The 24,968-nt window shown below is 40.6% G+C and overlaps 1 protein-coding gene across 2 annotated transcripts in view; it reads left to right on the top strand.

Annotated features, from left to right (window-relative positions):
• The window catches only part of CLASP1 (cytoplasmic linker associated protein 1), a 163,233-nt gene that overhangs the window by 66,993 nt on the left and 71,272 nt on the right, over positions 1-24,968 (top strand). For both annotated transcript variants that reach the window (XM_083841598.1, XM_083841597.1), the window contains exons 9-20: positions 4,039-4,191; positions 5,152-5,225; positions 6,008-6,100; positions 7,259-7,404; positions 8,063-8,198; positions 8,938-9,008; positions 9,966-10,025; positions 10,707-10,784; positions 12,553-12,720; positions 13,517-13,566; positions 14,837-15,007; positions 23,633-23,740. In XM_083841598.1, the coding sequence (XP_083697724.1) occupies positions 4,039-4,191; positions 5,152-5,225; positions 6,008-6,100; positions 7,259-7,404; positions 8,063-8,198; positions 8,938-9,008; positions 9,966-10,025; positions 10,707-10,784; positions 12,553-12,720; positions 13,517-13,566; positions 14,837-15,007; positions 23,633-23,740 (1,308 nt within the window). The remainder of the gene's footprint in view (positions 1-4,038; positions 4,192-5,151; positions 5,226-6,007; positions 6,101-7,258; positions 7,405-8,062; positions 8,199-8,937; positions 9,009-9,965; positions 10,026-10,706; positions 10,785-12,552; positions 12,721-13,516; positions 13,567-14,836; positions 15,008-23,632; positions 23,741-24,968) is intronic.

Below are 24,968 nucleotides of genomic sequence, written 5' to 3'. Positions count from 1 at the left end.
GCACAGTTAGTGCTCTTCTCTAAAGCTACAGGTAAATAACTAGATTTCAGTCTGGCATCGTAACGTTTTTAAAAGCCAGAAATCATCTCACTTCATCAGAGAGGAAATCTGAGCCCCAATTACTTTGCTTTAAAAGGTCCCAGGCTGATAGTTCAGGCAGGAAAAATGCCGGCCCTTATTTGCTGTGGTCCCTGAGCAGCCAGCACAGCCTCCTCTCCCTCTTTTACACCTTGGCCAGACGTGAAGGGGTTACATTTTGAGATGAATAATGACTAAATTTATTCGTCATGGACAAACGATGACAGCTGTTGAGATGCTCCTGTTAGCGCTTCCCAGGGGATAAAGTCAGGCTGGCTCCCAGCGCCAGCCAGCCCAGCCAGGCAGAGGCAGCTCCTCTGCAGCCGGATTGTTTGTCCCGGCTTCCCCTCGCGAGCAGAGAATTTCCTTCCTAGAAGTGCCCTGAAGTTTCCTGGGCTGAGATGGGTGTTCCCGCGAATCCTGCGGAGCTGCTGGAGAGGACTGAAGCCATAGCTGTTTGAATCCATGTGCGAAGACAGCATGCCTAATGAATCCGAGGGGCAATGATTGATTATGCTCTGGGCTGAAAGCCGCGGCTCTCTGAGAAGCACCGTTACATCTGGGCACGCTATGGAAAATATGAAGGAATGTTGAGGAAGCTTATTTGCAGAAGGATATGTACTTGTAAGCTATTCTTTCCTTATTAAATAATGTAAAGGGATTGAAAATTTTAAAGCAAACTGTGTTCTCTGCTTCCCTAAGACAGCAGAGTGGTGAGCAGACAAAGGCCTCTTTTATAGGGGCATGTCTCGGATGGAGAGCACTATGTCCCTTATAAATGAGCACGGGGGGGCGTGTATGGGAGAGTATCTGTGGTTATTTAATGGTACAATGTCGTACCGATTCTGCTTTGGTGCATCTCCGCTGGAGTGATGAGTTACACCCATGCTGAATTTGGCACCTCGTGATTTGTAGACGGGCTCCAAAAAAATATCATCCTGGTTCAACTGATTGTTGTGATCACGGGTCAGTGGATGGGGGGGGGAAGGCTTTTTGAAGATAATGGGCAGTAGCTTATTTTTCTCTTATTTTCTGAACTCCCATGTTCAGGTTTCTTTCTGTTCTTTGTTTCTCTTTCTGTCCTGCACACGTGCTGCTGAACGACTTGGTGTGCAGTTCTGCATGTCTCTGCTATTCTACACTGCTCAGATCAGAAAATGCTGTTTGGTTATTGAAGGAATATTAGATAACTGTTTTTTATTTATTTTTTATAGACTTAATGAAGATGTGATTGTAACCTAAACATCCCCAAACCTGTGGGCTAGTTGGTTGCTGTTTTTTTTTTTGAGTGTTGTTGTTTTAGTTAATACTCAGAAGCCTGTTTTATACTGATTTAATTGCTAAAATGCTACTGAAGTGCAATCATTTTAATATGTTTTTCTGAATTTGTATGTGTTACATAAAAGAGCAAACCACACCCTCTTTTCCTTTTGGAGGGATGAGGTTTCAAAAATGCAGATGCAAGAGGGAGGGAGTTAAATAAGAGTGTCTAGGTAGGCTGCAATGTAACTGACGGAGGATTCTGTTACCAGATGCAAGTGATTTTGAAGTAATAAACTACATTTTGAGTATGACTGACATACTCTTGGCTGGTAATATATATGATAAATAGTCATTTGTTTAGTATCTAAATACAGACATTTTAAATAAATGTAACTGGGGCAAATTTTGTCTGGAAGATTTTGTATTCAAGGTCTGTACAAGTTTATCTGCATCATTAAACCCCTTCCTAGAGGCTTCAGAGCTTACACATTTTAAAATCTTATTTTGATCTGCTATACCCTTCTCTGCAATTCTGAGCAAATGTTTTTGAAATTATTACCTGTTTGAACTAGACTGTATCTTTCAGGGGGAAAAAAATTGTTTTCAATAACTTCTTGTAGTAGAATATGATGGGTAAGACACCTCGTAACCTGTGGGTGGTAATTCCTGTGATGACTGCACAAAATGACAAAAACAAAATACCACACAAATGTTTGATTTGTTTTTAAATTCCATCCGGTCACCTTGTTGGATATTTTCTATTGGAGAAACATTATTAATAAATCACACTGGAAAAGTACATTACTGAGTCTGCAGTTACCACCCATACAATCAAGCGACTTGTTAAGCATCAGATCAGGCTAAACCGTTCCCTGCAGTGAACTTTCGCTTAATTTAATTAAAACACATTTTCCAATCCTTTAATCGTTCTCATAGCTCTTCCCTGAGCTCTTGTCAAGCCATATATCTTGGTTTTGACTCACATACGTCAGAACAGAAGGTTATCAGTGTTGATAGGGAGGTAGCACGTTCTGCATGGCTGCTTTAGGGTACTGTGATAGATCCCCCATCCTAAACGTGGCTGTTCTTCGCCTTAGCTGTATGACCTGACACTTCCTGATAAAGTTCGTGTGTTTACTTTTGCCTGAATAGTTGAAGTACTTGTTATTACCCCTGCTTTCCTTTAGAAGTTACTTTTTTTGCTAGCCCTTTCCCATACTGCCAGACTGTTTGAACGTGAACAGTAATGGAACAAGTCCTGGGGCACCGTTCTGGCCACGTTGGGTGCTGTCCACCTGCTACCTCAGTGCTGTGACTGGAGTATGGCATCACGTGCGTGTGCAGCTCACAAATGGGGGTTTTAGGTTTTTAGATGATCCCCTTACAGGTCTTCTGTGTCCAGCTGTTAGTGAGCCATTTGGGGCAGGGAAAGCTAAGGCGAAGGTCAATACAAGCCGTTCCATGATTCTTTCTTTTTGCCTTCCCTAGAATGTCTTACTGTTATTAATTTATTTTCTTACTTTCAGAGCTCTCAGTGTGTATTGAATTTCACTCGTTAGTGTCTAACTAGGAGCCAGTATTTGTTACTTGATACTCCCAGGTGCTTTCCTGAACAGGGATGGATTAAAGAACCTGCTTGTGCCATTTGCTAAGTGATATTTCACTCAGGAAATATTCCTGAAACAGTGGAGAGTGGGGGCATACCTTGGATTATTGGGTAGAGATGGGCATGCACCAGGTCTCAAGTCTTGAATGAAGCGTTAGTGTGGAGAAGCGAAGTGGTGGGGAGTGTGTGCGTGTGTGTCTAGCCTCAATAAAATATACACACCATCTACATCAGCTGTCCAAATGTTTTGTCACCCTTCAACCTAAGGCCAGTTTTCAAAGTGGATTAGCTAATCTGTGTAAAACTGCTGTATAAGCACTCTTTTGGAATTGAAGTGACCTTCACCAAGAATCAAAGTGGCTGTAACTCATTTCAAGTTGATATATGTTTGTGCCTGGAAGTAGGGCCTGCAGTTCTCTTTAGATGTATACAAAGGATTCACTAAGCTTCAATTAACCCAATACATTTTTTTTTTTTGATTTAAGGTAACTTTTGCTGTTAATGTGGGGTTGTAGCTCTGGGTTGGGTTTGTGATTAATGGTCCCAAAGAGAAAAATCTGTAGCTTAACAACAGCATAGGTGTTGCCATGTGATCTTTCCTGGGTTAGTCTGTTTATTCTTCATCTCGTGCTATGGTTGGGATAGTTAGGATGGTGTGAAGGGGCAGCCAGCTCTTCCTGGTCCTTTCTATACTTGGGTTTGCTCGTGTTCTTGGTTTTACTGCAGCCTATGGGGAAATAGCTCTTGGAAGCAAAAACATCAGATATAGACTGTAGACACCTCAAGTATTAGCTGTGGCTAATCTTTTAGTTGTAGATCTGTGGCTTATTCTTTCTATCTGGACACATGCATTAAAGCATTATAATGCAGTGGCTGCAGTAGCGTAAGAGAGGGTTCAGTGGCTGGCAGTCATTCCTGAGTAACCAGGGCTCTAGCATGAAGAAGCTGCCAAGTTGGGAACTGGCAGAACAGACCTGACTCAGGTGTCAGTAGACCATGTAATGTGTTTGCCATCACGTGGGCATGCTCCTTGTGAAGTCTCTTTGCTTCATCAGACTACGGTTGACTATGCTTTTTTTTTTTTTTGGCAGATAAAAATTTTGATGATGAAGACTCTGTGGATGGGAACAGACCTTCCTCTGCTAGCTCCTCTACATCTTCAAAAGCCCCTGCAAACTCACGTAGGGTTGGGATGGGGACTACCCGCAGACTTGGGTCTGCGCCTCTGGGATCCAAGTCCTCAAGTAAGCTGATCGGACATATGAATTTACCCTTATGCAAAGTATATGTAGTCTTCAGGTTTCAACTTATTTCATGGACTTTCGGGCTGTGTAATTCTCAGATTGGCCCTGAGGATCCAGTAACAGATTATCCCCATGTGAGACCGTTACATGTGTGTTTGTTGAAATGCCACAATCATCGAGGGTCAAACAGCCCCCACATCTCTATAATGCGTGTTGTTGCATTTGTGAAAGGTTGGAACTGTGCAGTTGTGCACTGAGGGCTTTGAGTAAATCGTGCCAGTTGCAGAGTGTGAATTTTTGTTTTTATAGCTGCAACTCTGCAGCTGGACTGAGGCAGGCTGCTAACAGCTACGTGCTAAACTTTGGCCTGTGCAACCTACAACTGATATGTTGGCTTCTTCTAAGACCGTTGGGCATTGCTCATAGTGAATGTGAGAAAGAAAAGGGAGCAATAATTCTGAATGTGAGCAATAATTCTAAATGTCATTACAAAACATCCAGAGAAACAGAGGAAGTTCCCTGTGCCCCAGTCTCTAATATGATTAATATTCCAGTGTCTATTTATCTTCGTTATCATTTGTCTATCTGTGTACCTGTCAGGAGATCTGCACCTTCATCTATTATAGATAGGAGTAAATCCTTTAAAATAAAATCTCCTGTGTAATTAAAGCAAATATTCCCTTTCATCTTTCAGGATGTCCCCTCTAACTGTTGAGTGACTACTGTAATGACTTCCCTAATGTGCCCTCTGTGCCTAGGAACTGAAGGATGCTGTGCATATGCAGTCTGTAACTGGCATTGAATTTCCCTGCCTCTGTTTTCATTACATTTGCAGCACTGGGAGACTGTGTGGGTAGTGAACTTTCTCCTGATTAGGTGCCTTGATAGATAGCTAGTGGTTTCTTAATTGATTCTCTTGTTGATAAGAAGATTGAAAAGGCTTTTTCATATGCATGTCAGCAGCCAAAGAGGGAGCAGGTGCTGTGGATGAAGAAGACTTCATTAAGGCATTTGAAGATGTCCCAACAGTTCAGGTAAGTAGAACTGTCTGCTAAAGTACATAACACAAAACAGCAGAAGATGGATGTAGGATCTAATCACTGACAAATTGAGCTTCACTTGAATGCTGGCAAATCTTAAGGGGAAGGTAAGTTGAAAGTTGTGGAGGCAACTTTGAAGTGGTAGTAGCTGCCAGTAGTTTGTGTGAAACGCTTAGAAGTGGAGGGAAAGGGGGTAGGAGGATTGTGGTGAGGATGCTGAGCTGGAACTGGATGTGCATGTTGAATAGCGCTGTCTGGATGAACAAAAACTTAAGTCAGCAAAAGCCTCCCTACATTTCGTCTGTGCCGTATGCAAACTGAAAAGAGTAAAGGTGATTTGTTCTTCCAGAATCACTGTTGAGTGCTCTGACAAGATAGCACATTTTTGCTGGTAGATTTACCTGGGTAGCTGAAATGTGTATCCCCTCTCCTTCACCGGAGTTTACCTGTTGGGACAACTGAGCACAGCTTGAGTTATGCATTAGACTTTAACTTTTCTTACTGACTTTTGTTCTTTTGCTAGACACTACAGGAATTCCGCTTAAAATTGCAAAACTGTAGTAAAATCCTTTGATCATTATGCGGTCACACAATAATTTTTGATTGCAGGAAGTATGTAAATTCTTTTCATTATGCAAAACTAGCTAGCATGTCCAAGACTAGCATGTGACAGTTGAGCATTGAGGGGTAGAGGACAAAAGAATGTAGATGGGAAATGATCTTATTTTCTGGAGTAAATCTAACGTTATGTTGCTACTCTGTATTTAAATTTACAGATTTATTCTAGCCGGGATCTTGAGGAATCCATAAACAAAATAAGAGAGATACTATCAGATGACAAGCATGACTGGGAACAAAGAGTATCTGCTGTGAGTAGTGGTTTTTGATATGAACTCTATTAATACAAGGTTTTCCTGCACTGAACTTATCCCATGAAGAGGATACTGGGAAAATCTCAGAGCAAGGCTAAAATGCATTTTAAGTGGTGAACATCTGTTACGTTTCCCCAAGCTTGGGGGAAATGTTTCCTTATGAGACTGAATTTAAACCACATCTGTGGAGGAAATTGCTATTTTTGATATAAAAAGAATCTGGAGAGACAACATCAGGTTGGACTGGAAGTCATGCAGGAATTCCAGATGTAAAGCTAGAAATTTGCTAGCAGATGCTGAAATCAAAATGTCAGAAGTGGGATTCAGAATCTCTTAAAACTTCTTGACAAGGCAGAATGTCATTTTGCCTAGAGAGAGCTTATTTATACTTTTGCAAAAAGGAAATACAAAACAATTCAGAAAATTACACACTTAAAAAATTCGAATAAATGACTATGACTGTGGGAAATGTAGTAGTGTGAAATCAGGCATTATAAGCATGGCAAGATTCAGTCTTATGTTCTGACATGAGCTGTGTTCCATAGTATAAATATTATACACAGTAGACTTTCATCACTGGTATAGCAACTTTGACATGTCTGTCAAATCATATATCACAGATCTGAGTGTTCAGTTGTGCTGATTCAGTGTACTTCGTTTTTCTTTGCTCTAGTGAGAGCAGTGAGCTTAAGTTGAGGCAATGTGCATATGCATCAGTATTCATGGGGACCTATGGAGTTATCTGAAAGAATGTCTCTATGATGAAATTTGTGGTCTCAGTATTAACAGCAAATATGCTATTTGGGTGAGGTCAGGGTTGCAATTCCAGTAGAGCCAGATAATTAATGAAGTCAATGGACATGTTCTAGATATGTCAGTGTAACTCACATCTGAGTATGAACCAAGTCTTTTAAGTTATTAAGGGGGAAGAGAAGAGAATTTTTGGTCTAAAAAGTATTGTTTGGGTTATTAATGATAAGTAGGGTTATTAATGATAAGCAGGAGTGGCTGTATGCAGCGCTTCTGGATTCCTGTAACAGTTAGCTAGTTAGCAGTTGTGCAGGGATCCGGGGAACCAAGTATTAGCCCTGAACGTAACTGTCCTTGTGTATATTGCTCATTAACGGTCATTGCTTTGTTTTATGGTGCTAACAGTTGAAAAAGATCCGCTCCTTACTCTTGGCTGGAGCTGCAGAATATGATAACTTCTTCCAACACTTGCGACTCTTGGATGGAGCATTTAAATTATCTGCTAAAGACCTGCGGTCTCAGGTAGTGCGAGAGGCTTGTATCACCTTGGGGTAAGTTTACTTTCTAAACACACTTAAAATGTGTTGTAGAAACAGGAACAAATGCTGATTAAAACACATTCAGGATGTGACTGGCGCTGTTAGTACTACATACTAATAGGCAGGACATTTTGCTATAGCCATTTAAAACTGTGTAGGCTACTAACTGAAGGTGTGCAAACCTGTATTCTTGAGTTTTAAATGATGTTAATTAAGATATGCTGAATGAATGAACAAGCTTTGTGTTCATGTTCTGAGAAAAGAATCATTGAACAAGAAGTAGGGTGCTGCAGTATTTCTAGCAGACTGGGGGGGGATTCATACATACGAAGGCAAAAACGATGACTTCAGAGAAACTGCAATACAAACTAACAATTTCAGAGAAATACTTGTACTCAGCATCGTACCTCTTGTTTGTTAACAAATTTTTAGCTGCACAGGTTACTTTATTTCATGACAAACCTACTGTTTCTCAAAGTTCAGGTGAACGTAGAACATAAGTTTGAAATGAAAGTCAAGGAACTATTTCTGAAAGTGTTCTCTGGAGTTGGAGAGGAGGTGCCAGTTGTGAAGAGTGAGATGTCAAATATGCTAATGTCAGATGTTCTGTACAATCTGACACTCTTAATCCTCAGCACACTTACCAGCATGACTTCATTCTGTTTTTCAGACATTTGTCATCAGTTCTGGGAAACAAGTTTGACCATGGGGCAGAAGCCATTATGCCAACAATTTTTAATCTAATTCCAAATAGTGCCAAAGTCATGGCCACTTCTGGTGTTGTAGCAGTTAGGTTAATCATTCGAGTAAGTATAAGTCAAAAGAGAACAAAATATTATCAATTTCAAATGCTGTGGTGTTTCTGAGAAAATATGAATGTCACTGCAAGGAAAATTAGATCAAATGCCCAATCTGCTTTTCTGATTATGCTAAGCTTGTCTGCCTTAGATGTCGTGAAGCCTTGTGTAGATAAATGATGATAGATCAGTCCTTACGAAATAGTCGGAAAGAGTAGTAGAAATGGTAGGAGAAATGCTTTTTTTACAGAGTAAGATGTTTATATCCCTCAGAGATGAGCAAACTTTTTTTCTTTAAATTGGTTTTAAACCTGACTTGCAGCACAGACTTACGCTCTTAATTGTGCTATAAAACTCCTCTTGGGCAGCACCTGCTGCCAAAAACCATTAGGTAGCAGAGATGACTGTGCCTAATGATGCAGTGAGTAAGCTGTAGATAGCTTGACACCTCTTAAGTTGTAACCACTGACAGTTTAGATCCTCCTCAGGTGACTTCAGCTCTTTGACTCATTGGAGCCTGTCATTATAGAAGAAAATAAAATTTGTTAAAGATATTGTTAGAGATATGTTTTTAATAATAAAAATCTGTCCATATTTGTTAGCGTTCCTTTATTTGGCAGTTCTATTTTTAGGAATTGAACAAAAATATTTCTGTACAGGTCTCAGGTGGCTAGAGGAAATGGCTTTTCATTCCATGGAACTGCAGTGTAAAGCTTTCTTCCTGTTTTTGTTCTTCCTTTTGTTCTAGCATACGCACATCCCTCGACTAATACCCATCATAACTAGTAATTGTACCTCCAAGTCTGTCGCAGTTAGAAGGTGAGCATTTAGTTTGAGTTTCTTCTATTGTTTAACAGTAAATAGGTTCACATGTACTTTTTGATAACGTTCATGTATCTGTTTTTATTTATGAAGAGGGCTATTATAGACATTTTTGCAGAGAATGTACCTCATTCTGCCCTCATGAGTTGGGATCAAATTCAAAGTCAGCTGTTCTGTATAAGACACAGCACTACAGATAAGAAAAGATGCTTTTCCTCAAAGAAATGCTCTTTAAATTAATCTTTGTGCTTGCTTATAATGTCATATTAGTTTTTTTTACAGATGTGTTTCTCTTCCCCACTACTTAGCTTTCTAGTGACATGTTTTCTTTGAGCCAGTCAGCAGAAGTCATGTTCAGTGATAATTGTCATCTAGAAGTTGAGCTGTATGTGCTAATGATCCTCCCTGTGTTGAAAATCTAAGTGTACACCAGTACAGCTGCCTCAATTGGAGATTCTTGCCTGTGCCATACAGATTAATTTTCTTCTAGTTAAATGAAAAGAAGGTCTTTGTAGCTGATGAATTCAGTAACAAACCTTGAAAAAAGTCATGGCGCACGAATGCCTTCATTTCTTGAAATGAGGAAGGGAGACTGAAATTGTAGAGAAGCTAAACATGAAGTTTCCATATGAAGTTTGAACTAAGGGGTACTGAGTAGGATTAACTTGGATCTTCTACATCTGTGTCCTGTATAATGAAGAAGCAGGATTTGGGGATTTTTGTAACTTTATCTAAAGCCCTCTCATCAGAACTCTCTGTGGAGAGGTGACTCCAGTTACATTGTTTATTGATGGCATTTATAGAGATGTTGCTATTTTTATTGGGGTCTTTACTGAAATCTCATGTCCCAAGCAGTGTCATAACAAACGACTGCTGCTGTGCAGAGGCAGGTATGGTGAATTCAGAGTGCTTCTTAACTTAAAAGAACTCAGCATTTCTCCTTTTTCTTCTCAGGCGCTGTTTTGAATTTTTAGACCTGCTGCTGCAGGAGTGGCAAACTCACTCCCTAGAAAGGTAAGCTCTGAAAACAGGTAAGTGGGTTAATTCTCTCTTACTAATGTCTGGGGAGGTTAGGCCTGTAGAAAGGACAGTCTTGGAGTTGAGATTGTCATGTAGCAGAGATTTTTGTGGTAAGAAAAGTACCGACGTGTACACGCATGCTATTCATCCCTGTAGTTCTGGCAGGCAGAGTTCAGTGAATCTCTTTATGCCAGCCCTGGAACACTTGTCTGAATAAATCTATGAATTTAATAGATTTGTACCCTAGAGTGAGATGATGAGGTCAAGGCTGCTACACATCTAGCAGGAGCATCTCAGGCTTGTACAACAGTTCACACTAATGAACAGTGGAAGGAATTGTTGGGGATACAATTGGGAACGGTCCAGTTTCCTTAGCCCCTGGATTGCCCAAGACTATTTAAGGGTTAAGAGAGTGTTTTTACACCCAAGTAGTTTAAACTAGCCAACTAAAGACTGACCTATGAAGAATGCTGCTTGCCTTTTCCTACTCAGCAATGTGAGTGAAATAAAACTGGGTTAGAGTAAATAAATCAAGGCTCCAAATGTTCTTGCATGGAAACAGGAGGATGTGATGAACTCTGTTCATTGAGACCAAGGCAAAATCAGATTATTGGTTTGTTTGTAAGTGTAGCATGTCTTTCTGTATTGCTGGATAATGCTTCCTTCTTATTTCAGACACATATCAGTGTTAGCTGAAACGATAAAGAAGGGAATTCATGATGCAGACTCTGAAGCCAGGATAGAGGCAAGAAAGTAAGTAGAAGCTATTGGTGTCTTTTCTTCCCCTTCTGTACCCTTATATTGTGAGTTTAAGGTGTTGCATGTTGGAAACTGAAGTCCAGACAAGCAATGTTCTACTGGCAGGTGAAGCTAACACTCCGTTAAAGCTGAGGGAGTGTGCTCTTAGCAGGAGATGTCATGTGAAGTGATCACATAGGGCTCAGTTATGTATTTATTTCCTGGTTTCTAATGGTGCTTAGTTTGCTTTGTTCTCTAGTTGTTTATTGTCTTTTTACCTGTCTGAGCAGGTAAAATATGTACCTGAGCTTAACATACAAGATTTTAGTGTCGACAACTAGTAGCTTTGTCATTTGACATTTGAGGTGATTGGGTTTAACTGAGATTTCTTCTACTTAACACAACAATGCTGTTATGTGTTTTCTTTTTGGCCTGTGTGCAAGACTGGGTTATCTGCTACTCCTGAAACAAAAGCCCATGTGCTAGTACATTGCTAAATGGTATTCTAAACTAAGGAAATATTTTGACACAGAAATAATATCTTTGTGCATATCTATAGGAAACTTACACGTTTGCATTTTTCTTTTGTTGATCTCTTGCATTGCCAGTAATGTGTTTGCACTTAAAGTACTGTGCTGCTATACTACCATCATGTTTTTGTGAACAGAAGATGACAGGAACATTTTTCAGAAAGAGGGTGCTGTTAAATCACTAAATGAATTTTGTTAATCTAAATGCTGTGTTAAAAGCAGAGCTATTTCATGGTAGGACTGTTTAAATCCTTTTGAAAGGGAAAATGTGCATCACTGAAAAACACAGTACGCACTGAGACTTCACAACAGGTGACTAGTTAAGGTGAATAGAGAGCAAGGAGAACGGCATGAGACTATAAAAAACAAGCTTAATTCTCTTTTCACATGGTTCTTGATTAGGTGTTGCTGATTGTGAGACAAATTTGTTTCCTTCTAGTGATGCGAGAACGCATGTGACTTCTCTGAGGACTGACTGGCACATACAAACAATTCTTGATTCATTTCAGCTAACAGTCTCGCTCTTAAACTGCCCATTAGTTGCCTCCTGAAAAGCGCTGAGAGCCTTCATCTCCTTTGTGATGAGAGTGAATGGTGTTTTAGCATCAGCCAGGAGATTTGTTCCAGAGAGGAATTCCTTCCCTCATCTTGCAATGCTCTTTTACTTTCAGCATGGCACTGACTGGAAGTCTGTAGGAGCATCTCATTCTTTTTCTTCCCGAAAGACAATCAGAAGCTTCAGCTCACTACAGAAGATCTGTCTCTGCAGCTTGTATAAGAGCTGCTTGTTAAACTTAAGAAACACCTGCCGGTGCTTTTCCTGAGTCAGGCCCATGCATGTGTGTTCTGCTTTTGGCTAGTTTTAGAAGTAGCTTTGAGGATCTAGTCTCAAACTAGCATCAGTCTAGTTATGGGTCTAGTCTGGGTCTATCTCCTATGTACATTAGACAGACAGAGATACAACAATTTCTCTACTATTAAAGCTTTTTTGATTACTTGTGTTTTCACAAAGTCACAAATGGTGTGCCTCTTCTTATTTCTGTTTGCTATGTCTTCTCTGGGGTTGTTCCTCCAGTCCATCGTGCTACTCAGCGACATGTCTGAAGTGCATCATGGAGGCAGTAGATGATTGAAATGAATAAGCTAATGAGCCCGCTAGTGCCATTAGCGGAAAAGGCTCTGACTGTTCCTGTGCTCCACTGTCCGTTAAAATATGTCAAGGAAATATTACTAGCGTTGTGCCTTGTTTCCAGGTGTTACTGGGGTTTCCACAGTCACTTCAGCCGAGAGGCAGAGCATTTGTACCACACTCTGGAGTCCTCCTACCAGAAGGCCCTGCAGTCGCATTTGAAGAACTCTGACAGCATTGTGTCCTTGCCACAATCAGATCGCTCCTCCTCCAGCTCACAGGAGAGTCTCAAGTAAGTCTTTCAGTATCACTACCTCTCTTGGTGTGAAGAACTGCAGAGATAACGATGGCTTCCTCAAATTCAGAGGAGCTACTTTGGGTACTCTGAGCTACGCTTGTCTCACCTGGTCTTCATTTGGCCTCAACACTTGGTTCTGTCAATTTTTTTTTCAGTTAACAGTATATTAAAATACAGGAAAACTCCATTACTGGCTTAAAAAAAATAATAATCTTGACACCATAAATAACTTTTGGGTGCTTTTTGTGCTCAGAAGACACTGCTAGCCATTCCTTCCAGATGGGCTGAAAACAATGCTTGGATTGAAATTCTTTGTTCAGCGTTCATCTTAGAGGTGTGAGATGGCCTCTTACTGTAAAAGAGGAAAAAATGTCTAAACTAACTTAGAGTTGTAATTGCAAAATCAGTATGTAACTTTTCTGAAACATTCATGTTTCTAGCTTCTCTTGCAGAGATAGTCAATTAAGCTGCAAATGTCTGCAGCTGAAGTGTTAGACACATATGAAAAATACCCATAATATACTAACACAACTCTTTATATCCACAAAAAGTGTTCTTAAAGATGTCTTCTTGCTCAAGTAGTATACGTAATAATTTTTTCCTAGTGCATTTGTAAAGAATTTTATGGTGGTGCTATATTTATTTTTACACAATAAGCTTTGTCAGTCTATTCCTGAATGTGAATAACTTCCCATTAACTCAATTATGTATTGAGGGAACAGAGTAGTACTATTACTGATGATTGTGAAATACCAGTTTTGTTTTAATAAATATTTTTATTTACTTCTAGCCGTCCACTGTCCGCCAAAAGAAGTCCTACTGGAAGTACTACATCTAGAGGTGAGAGTAGTAGCTGAAAATACAGTGAGGTGTTGCTGAGGAAATGCGACGAAGTAGAATGAGAATTTTTGATACTGCATTGTGCAAAGGACAACTTTGCTGTTTACTGCTCCTTAAAAATGGAACCTTATGTAATTTTTTTTAATTGTTCTGGGTTGTACACCCCTTTTTGTACAACAACCTCTGATGTAATAATGCCTTTGAAAGCTGGTAAACCTGTTATGGTCTGTACCTGAAGGGAAGGCTGAAAAGCCTTCAAAGTTGTAGTCAACATATGTTTAGCTGTGAAATAGCTGGGATTAACTTCTGCTGATGCTAGTACATAGAGCTGCATAGCCTACTGGTGCATTCAGCTTTTCTCTCATTTATTTTCTGTGGTTTCAGCACTTATTGGAGGCATAGTCTGCACAACGTCCTACAGTGCTAAATTATATCTTTTTGCTAGTCTGTTTTTAACATTAGATGGAATATTCAGGTGCAGCCAAGAGTGGCTGATGTTACTTCATAGAAGACTTACGTGCAATGACAAAGGAATATGTAAGAATGAATGCTTGCTTATTTAATAGGCATCTTTATTCTCTTGATTCATATACCCAAGCCTATATACCTGACGAGTACAGGCAGCTGTACTATCCTAAGTAAATGCATATAATAATCTAAATAGTAAATTTTAATATAGAACATTACAGACAAAGCTTTGTTAGTAGATGGTAAGCCACCTTCTAGCCCTATCAGTATACTCTGCTGATGATACCTTTATGTATACCTTTTAGTATGCCTACTTTATTGTGCCTGCAAATGCATGTCTGCTTGCAGCTGAATAGACAAGTATTATGCTTAAGAGGCTAAACATTAGAAAGTGAGGGGAACAGTGGTCCTCATGAGAAGATGAGGTGTTGGGAAGGCAGGTAGGAAAACTTGCAGGAAAGTGTAGAACCTGGGCTAAAGCAACTCACAAGCAGGTGATGGGTACCGTAGCTGAGTTTTTCTGTATTGCTGGCCTGGCAACCAGCAGTGATCTCAGCATTTAAGTTAGTGTCTAATAAAGTTCGTGGAGCTGGCGTCAGGTCAGCATTGAAATATCTTTGCAGGCACTGTGGGGAAGCCCATGTTGTCCTGATAAAGCATTCTTAGTTGAAATATTCCAGTGCAAAGTAAAGAGTGTTAAAAATAGTACGTTAAACTGCTTGACACACAGAGCTTCTTCTCTGAAGAACACAGCTCAAAAAATTAATCTTCCTTATTCTGGGTCTCCCACTCCCATCTGCAGCATCTACAGTAAGTACAAAATCTGTGTCAACACCAGGATCTCTGCAGCGGTCCCGCAGTGACGTTGATGTGAATGCAGCAGCTAGTGCCAAGTCGAAAGTGACATCTTCTGGAGCATCTACCCCCTTCAGTTCTGCTGCAGCCTTGCCCCCAGGCTCATATGCATCACTAGGTAAATCTATACGTTCTACTGTTGCAGTTAGCTTTCTTTACTACCAGGCAGTGCCTAGGTAATTTGATTGGAATATAAAACTCTGGAACTGGAAGGACGTATCTCTGATATGGCTAACAGCATCAACGTGCTGTCTATTGTCTTTTGGGATTAAGCAAAAAATTTGCAAAGGAACTGACTTGCAGCAACATCTTATTTTTTCAGTTGCTTTGATAGTCGCTGTCTCTTCTTTCTGGGGAAAAGCAGATGCTGTTGAGGAAATTTCTTACTGCTCCATTACTTTTGACATGTCTCAGTCTCTTTCTCCTTTCTCTTCCCTCCTTCATTGAAACTGGTTTTCCATGCATTATTTTATGCTTTGAATAGTACATCTTAGCTGAGCTTGATTACTTTGTTTTACAAAAGAGAAAGAGATGTAGAAGCAGAGAGACAAGCAGGCCTTCCCATTTCACCACGCGCTTAGGATATAAGTATCTGTTCTTCTGCTGACTCTCTGGATTACTGCCATTGTTTTCTCAGACCATTGTATATCACTGTCAGATACCTTCCCAGTGTTTCTTACAACACAGTTTGCATTTTCTCTCCTGGAGATGACGCTGCTAACTTGCTGAAGGAGGAAATGCAAGGCAGTGACTGACACAGTGTAATTTCTCATTCTGCTGGTTTCATGCTAATCTAATTCCAGAGTTTTCATTGATTTACTTTTACAAGAGGGAGAAAAATCAGATGCCTAGTAGACGTCAAAATCAGTGGTCTTGATTTGATCTGTGCCGAAATCTTCACTGAGTCAGCTGAAAAGTAGTTTCTCCTTAGTGTTCAGCATTTGGTCTTCAGTCAGATTAAGTGCCTGGTGAATTACATAGGGATGCTTTCTATAGATTCCCTTTGTAAATATGTTGTTTTTATATCTGAAGTCTTTTACCATGTCTTAAATGTATTGGTTGTATTTGCACAAGTTCATGTTTTATTCTGTTTTACATTGCATGTTGATATTTGGTTCAAGATTTAGATGCATTGCAGTGAACTCTTAATACAGATGATGGAGTTGATCTCTTAATGGTGTGCATTCAAAACTTAAATAAGCAGCTGTGTTTAGTTGTGCTGTGACGTTGCTTCAGTGGCGAAAGTGATTTTGTACCATCTTATGTTGCGAGGAAGAAAGGAAAGGGGGAAAGAAAATACTAAAGATGGCTTTGTCCTTGAAGCCGGGTGACCGTGTACAGTGTTAGTCTTGCTCTTAACATACTGAAGGAGAAAAGCAGGAAATGCACTGCATTCCGTTAAGTAATGCAAGGCTGCTCCTAAAGGAGTCTGTTTCCTTTTGAGCTAGCAGGGAAATTGGTCACCTGTGTGTCTCCTTGAGAGAAATGGCGAGGCAAATGAAGGAAATGGGGTCTGGCAAAGGTTAGTTATGTCATGGAAGGAAAAACTTGCAGCCTTGTTCTTCAGATGCATCAAGCTTTGATTTGCTACTCAAATTTTTTCATTTCTTTAATTACGTTAATTCTTTTGCAAACTTCTGTAGCTAATTTATAGTGCCCACTTCTGCTGATGTTACTAATTCATCCCTATTAACCCTTTCCTTATTTTTTTTAATTTGCCTAAAGATGGTACTACCACTAAAACTGAGGGTAAGCAGTCTCTCTGTGTAACTGAGGTGTGTCTGCAGTCGTACCACCCTACCTGTTCTCAAAGTGTTACCCGATTCTCATCCATGTTCACTGGTGACGTGCATGAAGTGTTGCATGGTTGTCCTGCTCATTTTGATGCCATGGGGTAATCTTCACTTTCTCTTCAGGCTCCTCCCTACTAATGGCACTATTTTGTTTTTATGACTGATTTCTGATCACAAAGTTGTACGTGGGTCTCCCTACTTAAAGCAGTACTTTTGGTTGAAGGTGACCTGTGCACAGATTAAAAAAACAGGGCTTGTGTTTTCTTGCTCCACGATGTGTAAAGGTTTGCTGTGTTTTTCCATCCAAAGCTCAGGTCTCAACTGCCAAATGCTTTCAGGAAGAGCCTGGGCAGCAAGAGAATTGAATGAGATGATCACATGGCAGAAAAATGAGGACAGTAAACAATGATCTCTAGGGAAGGAATATTTAGTCAACCTCTTTAAACCTGAGCTCACTCTTTTTTTTATTGTTAACTGTCTGAGTGTGATGGTTTATAACGAAGACAGTTGGAGGAAAGTCTTTTTTTGAGAACACTGAGCCTGCTAGTTTGGGAGGCCTCCCAGTCTGGTTATCTGGCTTTTTGTCAAAGCTTGTTCTTTATTTCTTACTTCTCAAGCAAAAAAGATCACTGGAAAATGGCTTTTTCTGAGGTAGACAGGGACTGAAAACAAGAAGGCCTTCTAAGCATAATGAAGACAACTCCCCCCAAACAAACCTATTTTTTTTCCCGTTGCAAGTCTCTTTTCAAGGGATCTATTACTGTTTTGTGGGACTGTGTTCGTATCCTTGATGGCTGCTTGTATTTGGATGTGGTGTTCTGAGAAGTGCCACTGTGCTGTTGTGACGTGTTTTTGTTTTTTCCTTCCTATTACTGATGCATTGACTTAGTATTTGGAGGGAAAGGTGTCTGCCATCTTCAAAACTGGTACTTAGTCTTAGTGTTTAAAGATGAACTGGCTCAGAATCATGCACAAGTGTTTATGGTTTGTGATCTGTCAGTGATAAGGAACACGGAGTTGGTCTTAACACTTGCATTTCTAAATCATCAAATTAGGTGAAAGTTCCAAGTTGTTGCAATCCTTAGCTTTTTATTATTCACTGCTAACCCCTCTTTTTCACTTCTTTCCTTCCCCACAGTCTTCAGTTTTCTGGTTTTGGCCTAACATAGAAATGTTGAATGTTTAACACTATCTTCTGAACTAGCCCACACAAATCCTCTTACAAAACTTACAAATCCTTTCCTAGACTAACAGTGTTTATGGAAGCCTGTTCCAGTAGCTGTCCTCTGGCATACCTTTATTTTTAGTTCATTGGTTCGTTTAGTTCATTAAATGTTCTATTGTTGTCATGGAAAAGGGTTTTTTTTTAGTAACTTTCTTTCAATTCATCTACATTGGAAGCAGATTGGATTTGTAAAAGTCTGTAATAGAAACCAGCAAGTCAGCTGTGGGGGGAAAGCTGCGAGATGAACTTTCAGAAACTGTTCTCCACTCTCTCCGTGTTAAATACCACATCTCATCTCTTCTTTTGCTGTAGGATTCTCTTGTGGTGGGGAGGAGTGGAGGATTATAATAACAGGGCACGTAGCAGCCACGGAGCACTTGAAGAATGAGTTTAATCCCTGTTTGAAACTCTTCATCATCTTTGTTTCTGTCTGTTGAGACAGTTGAGGGAAAAGCAGCCCTTTGTTCAAGATTCAGTGCCTCCTTCAGATGAGGGCTGAGAATGCTCTTTGCCAACTCTGATCTTGCAGAGTTTGTAGGTAACTGTAGGGAAGGCACAACTTTTATATTCTCAACATGAACATAAAAATCAATGAAGCAGGGGATGGCAGGGCAGGAGAGAAGTATCACTGAGCTCCGCAAATACCTGTGTGTGCAAGAGGTGGCCTTCGAACAGAAAGCAAAAATTCAGTTTGCAGGAGGGAGTCATCCCTGTGTTTTTGCAGGTCACCATTAGCTACTTAAAGAATAAATCCTTGCTGATGGTGTGTGTGTGTGTGATTCAGCTTGACATTTAATCTGCAGTCTGTTTCCCATCACGGCTCTCCCTAGCAGCAGTGTAAAAGTTCTGCACCTTCCCCTCAGCTGGGAGCCAGCATTGTGCGAACTTGGCAGTTCCCATCCGCTTTGCCCTCGGTTCTCCTCAGTGCTTTGTTTTTGAGCCAGGCGGCTCAGAAGAGGAGCAAGATAGAAGTGGGTTATGCCAGTGGCAAGCTAAGAGCGGAGTACTGGGTCTTTGGTTTTAACCAGTGTCAACCCAACTGTCAAATGCTGCTGAAATGCACTTCTTGTAGGAAGGTAGCGTGAACCTGTGTACAGCTTTGATCTGCGTAGGTCTTCTGCCTCCGTGCTGTGAGGCTGTGTCTTCACGCAGTGCACAGTTAGGTCTGGATTGCCCAGACCCTTCGTGCATGAGTGTCTCAAGAACTTGTTTGTTATACCCGATTAAAAGGAAACCTCAGAAAAGTTTCTGCTTGTTTTATCATGAAACAGTTTGTCAAGGAATAGTTAAATATGTGTGTAATGCTGACTTTCAGTACATGTTAATGGTTCAGAGCATTTCTGTTACCTGTGCAACTTTTTTCAAAGTGAGCATAAAAACGCTTTTCAGGTGAGCCTCCCCCCCCCCCGCCCCCCCCCCCCCCCCAAAAAAAGAAGCATAAATGCTGTTCTGTCCCAGAACTCTTAAGTTTAAAACAAATCAGCGATTTCCAGAAGCAGTGGAACAATACTCAGTATTTTTTTATTATGCACCAGAAAGGAAATAAAATCTTTCTGATTTATCATAGTTTTCAGATAACTTAGGCTTAAAGAGCTTATCTGTGTGATTGAACATCTAAAGCCTTAACAAAGGCTTCAGGAATAACACAGTTTTAAGAAGTCACCAGTCCTGTTTTTTCCTTTGCTTTAAAGCCCTTTGTCATCAACAGCAAGGCTTGACTCAAAGGTTTGACTGAACAACTTAGCTTAAACTGAAATGCTAGCGTAGTGTGTTTCTTCTCTTGGTCTTTGGAAGTGCTGGCTTGGTTGCCTGTGCTTATTGGTGTAGAGCAGCGTGGTGCCACTGTTGTTCCTTCAACTCTGCTTTGGCAGACATTTTTTTTTTTTTTTTTAAAGGCAGCATATACTGATGGTTTATGGTAAGGGTAGAGTGCATCTCAGGAAACTGTAGTGCAAAGTCTGGTTTTGTACAAGTAACATTGGATTTGTGCTAAGTACAAATGCAATCCATACCATTGCAAAAGGGGTTCTTTACAGATCTTACGTACAATTAATATTTTTAATTGTGTGTATTTGCAAATGTATCACCAACAATTGACATGTACAGCTGGTGGGCCCTAGAGACCCAGGATTTTTTTTCTCTTTTTCCAAGTAGGGAAAAAACCTTGTGCTGAGAACTTGCATATGTTAACTGGTTCATGGAGATACCATTGCCATCCCAGTGCTTCTACATGCAACTTCCGTGGCTGTAGGCATCGTTGTTCAGAGCATGGAACTGATTAAACTCAGTACACTCAGTCATGGAGCTGTTATATACCATTTATAGAGTATTTGAAAGCCATTTTCTTCACAGTGTAGTATACATGTTGGATCTCACAAAGCCTGTTTTAGTTCTGAGAGCTGGGGTAGAGGTGCTGTGCTATCTACCTGGAGGAGCTTAAAACAGCACTGCCCAAAGAAGCCTCCTGTAATGCAAAAAAAAAATATAAATAAATAAAAATCACAGTTTATTTGCTTGTCCCTTTGTTGTTGCTGTCTTCTTTTTAAAAAGAAGACTTCCCTAAATTTAAGCGTATGTTAGACATCTCAAAGTTGATTCTGATCCATTGATTGCTGTAAAAATGACAATAACTTTAAAAGGAAAAAAAAAAGCTCTACAAAACAAACAAAGCAAAACACGAATGATTTCTTAAAACTAAGCATTTATATGGGGTCTTTCAAAATGCTTTTTGTACCAGCAAAGTGTCACACGTCAAATTTAGATAAAAGGCTTTTTAAAATGTCAATACTTCAGTGCTTTTGGAAGCTAGTTGGGGCAGTCTTCATCTGTTCCTCTGCTGTGCTGCTGCTCTCAGGATAAAGGAATCTTTTTAAGAGGAGCAGAAAAATTACAGTTAGGAAATAACGAATTCTTCCATCTGTGGCTTGAGCTAGATGTGGAAACAAACCCCACTGAAAGCAAAGAAGTGTACGGGAGGGGAGGTGTTTGTTTGCATTTAACAACAAAATGCCCATGTAACCTCTATGCTATATTACTTCCAGTCTTGCCTGAAATTATTTTTCTGTTTGTGGTAGAATGATAGGAATAGAGATGCACATATTCCTGTGTGCAAATAACTTCTGGATATGAATGCAGACTCTTGTTTGCAGATGAAATGCTTAAGGGAACGTAATAAAGACATTTGTATTGTGTAGATGAACTACTATATATTCATGTTATACGTGGAATAATATATATTAAAAACCTTGAGATTTTTGAGCCAGCTAGCTATTGATTCATCTTACGTTACTATAAAGCGAGTATGTTTTGGATGTCATAAGACTAACTTAAGGGTGGTGCATGCACATGTGAGCGTAAGTTAATGTATGAAACATCCCAGGTCCCCCTCCGTGTTTCTGTCTCATACAGATTTGCCTAAAGCAATTATGAGTTCCGTTTGGTCTTTTTTTTTTTTTTTTTTTTTTTACAGATAATGTTGTATTTGGATAGGGAAAAAAGTAGAAACTTATTTAAAAATAGGTATCTTTGAATGACTCATTTTGAACCACTCGTATGCTGCAAGTAAGATTAAACAGCTGTATTAAAAACAGTTGGAAACTAACAGTACAGAATGTATATTAGCAATTTGTGTCTCAAGGAATACATGAGGGATATCGGGTGACATTCTTTCCTTGTAACTGTGTGAAGAATTTGAACCTGAGTTTGAGATTTTTTCCTTGTCTTTCGCTTTACGCCATAGACTCCAAAAATTGAATTACTCCTAGGGTGACCGTGTACCGTGTTGTCACACTCTCTGTACCATTACAGCGCTTCTGTGTGTGAAGCCGCAGTGCTGCTGTGTGTTGCTGTGAATGCTGGAATGAATTTAGGCCTCTGTTTTAGCTTTCTGCTTTTTCCCCATGCGTGCCTTTGAGGCCTGTGGTGGGATTTGGGGTGTGCGCCTCATGGCAAGGCACACTGACTGCTCGTCTGCGTGTAACTGCCCACGTGTGAAACCTGGGAAGGACGGGAATGGGCCAGGAAAGGGCTGTATATGGGGCTGCCCATGTGTAAGGGGCAGCTAATGTCCTGGAGCAGAGGAGAGCTGCCGCCCTGCTCTGCTGGTAGGAGCGCCTTAGCAGCCAGTCTCCTCATCCCGGGACCCCCGTGGATGTGCTCAGAACTGGACTGAGCCAGTGGTTAAACAGTGATTTGTTGGTGTCTTCCCGGTTTTGTACTAATCGTTTCTTCTGTTGTGTCTACAAACAGTGGTGTGAATGCGGATATCTGTCTTGGCTCACTGCACCTTAGCTCGCTGTAACATAGCTCTGTAAGCCTGCTGGTATTTTTTAAAACTAGATGCTGGTGGTGCAGCATGAAGTACTTTCGGCCTTTTCCCTGCAAACGAGTCTAGGCTTCCTTCTCAAAGCTAAACGTTTCCTTGTCGCTGTGTCTGTCAGAAACTTGGAGGCGGTGTTACGAATATTTTGAGAGCTCGGACCAAGGAACAGAGCTCCCAACCTGTTCAGCCTGGGCTGCTTGCCATTGTCTCGTTCTGCATGTGTACCTTACGTGGAGTGGTTTTGGGTGGGAAGTTACATCTCCCTGTTTTTGTTTCTCTGTTTGCTTTTGGTGGAGACAAAGGGTGGGAGATACATATCTGTAACTGGTGGATGCAGTTGTCAAGACTATTCTCTTACCTGTTGTGTGGTTTTTTTTTTTTTTTCCTTTTATTCTTTTTCCTGAAACTTGAAATCATCCTCTGAATGCAGGGTAGCACTGGCATTAGTCCTGAGAAACAGCTTCAGATTTGGCTGAGAACAGAGTTGTTGCAAAGTGCTGGTGGAGGCTTTCTTTGTGTTACTCTTAATTATCATTTCTTTCCCATTAGCTAGAGACAGATAATTGAACCTTAGCACTGGAAAGAACATTCTGTAGGAAAGAGCCCTGCCCCAGGAAGGGGATGAACTGATGACCTCGTAAGCTGGGCGAGCTCGAATTTCTGTAGCTTTTTCATAAGGAAAGGACAGAAAAAGGACCAAGAACACTTTGAGACTTTATGTCCATTCTCTGCTTAAAGAAAGGGCAGGCGCATGGAATCATTTTTTCCACGATGTTGTGTTAAATGAGACTCACCGTTACAAGTCACACTGATCTAGGTATAAATATAAGAGATCTGTAAACAGCGGGGAAAATTGAGCCTGAAATAAAAGTGTAGTCAGGCTGTGTTGGCAGACTCTCGGTGGTACATGCTGGCGTGCACATGGAGAGCAGGCTGTAAAGTGCTGAGCTGCTATTTGGAAATCCCAGCGATGGAGTTTGTGGCTGCATCTGCTGTGCCCATCTCCGAAAGGGTGATCGCCTTCTCAGAAAGTAATAGTTTTAATATAGGAAGTGGCATTTAGGCTACTGAAATTTTTGTGGTTGATCTTTTTTAAAGAAGCTACTACAGAACAGAAGCAAACGCTTAAGAGAGGTAATATGTTCTTTTTATTAAACTGGCTGATAGCATAACAGAAATCTAAAAAGTTTTTGGACTTGTAGACTTTTGGACTTGTGTTTTCACTCACATCTTCAGCCAGTTTAATGAAAGTTGCCTCTCCTTTTAAAATTTATCTTCTGTACCCTGGTTAGTTTTGTGGATAGCAACACTGCAAGCATAGAACAGAACAGATGGTGCTTTAGAAGCTGATGCTGTCTTTGGAAGAAACCTATTAACAGTTTTGTTGTCTTTGCATTCCTCTAGGTCGGATTCGTACAAGGAGACAGAGCTCTGGCAGTGCCACAAGTGTCACCTCAACGCCTGCTGATACCCGAGGCCGCAGCCGGGCTAAAGTGGTTTCCCAGTCCCAACGTAAGTAGTGTTTTGTTTCCGGGAGAGGAGAACAATTTCTTTTGAATTGTGGTAGCATCAGCTGAGAATTGGGCTCACTTCTGCTGAATAATATTTGGTGATGTAACAAAATGAATCTCCACTCAGCCAGCTTTCAGTGTAGCTCTTGCTGATAAATAGGGCCCCGAATCTGAGTGCTTAGTTGCTGCCTTTTTTAACCTGTTGTGCAGCAGAACTGCAGGTCATTGCAACATACAAGACTAAATTACTTGTACTGGGTTCCACTGAGATGCCCTTCGTGTCTGTAGCTGATTGCTGTCCTGGGTTCTTGCCCTGCTGAGCTTCTCCTGCTTATGTTACTGTATTTCTGTATATGTAACGTGAGCTGTCTGAAGTTAATGTGTTAGCATCAGTTTAAAATAGGGCATTGCCTACTTTGTGCAGATACAGGGGAGATGTTTCTGCTCTGATTCACATGGCACATATGTGCTCTCTGGCTTCCTTGCAAGGCATGATTTCCCCCTAGGAAACATGCATACAGTGCTGCTACATGTTTGTCATGTGTGTCTAAGGAGAATTTTGTCACTCAAACTTCAAGAGGAAATGGGGGAGGGAGAAACCATGCAAATTCGGAGGACCTTCAAGCTTGGGGAGTAAGAGGAGGTGGGGGTTTGTTCTGAGGACTTGTCTTGCTTTGCACCCTTATTTAATAGCTCTCCTCTGTTCATGCTGTCACTGCTTTGCTCTGTCTTGCTGGAGGTATGGGGAAGCAGTTTAGAGCATTATGGTAGGCTGAGTGAGCTGAAGATGTATTTAGGATGGGGCTGAGAATGGAAATCTTTACATTGAGGCCATGAAGGAACTGGGGCTTTGGTGTTCTGATTTGAATGAATTCCTGTAGTTTTGAACCCAAAACTGATCCAAAGCCAGAAATGGCCTTTTTCCTTGTGGTGTGATCAGATCAGATGAGACAAGTCTCAGACATATTTAAAGAATAGTTGAGTAGTTCAAACATTGTGGGCTTAATATTTTTCATGGAATGTCTTACGAGGCTTTAGGACGGTCACATCTGAACCTGCTGTCTTGGCCTAGATTGTGGAATACTGATTCCAGCCTAGACCAACTAGATGTGATCTTTAATCTACCAAGCCAAACGTTACATGAAGTAATTAATGAATTCAAATGTAATATGGCCGCAGGACCAAAGTTTGCATGCTCACACACTGGTAGCCCATTTCAGTTTTACAGA

Source organism: Anser anser (genome assembly GCF_964211835.1).
Source record: "Anser anser genome assembly, chromosome: 6".
Taxonomy (NCBI): domain Eukaryota; kingdom Metazoa; phylum Chordata; class Aves; order Anseriformes; family Anatidae; genus Anser; species Anser anser.
This window is presented reverse-complemented; position numbering and strand designations above follow the sequence as displayed.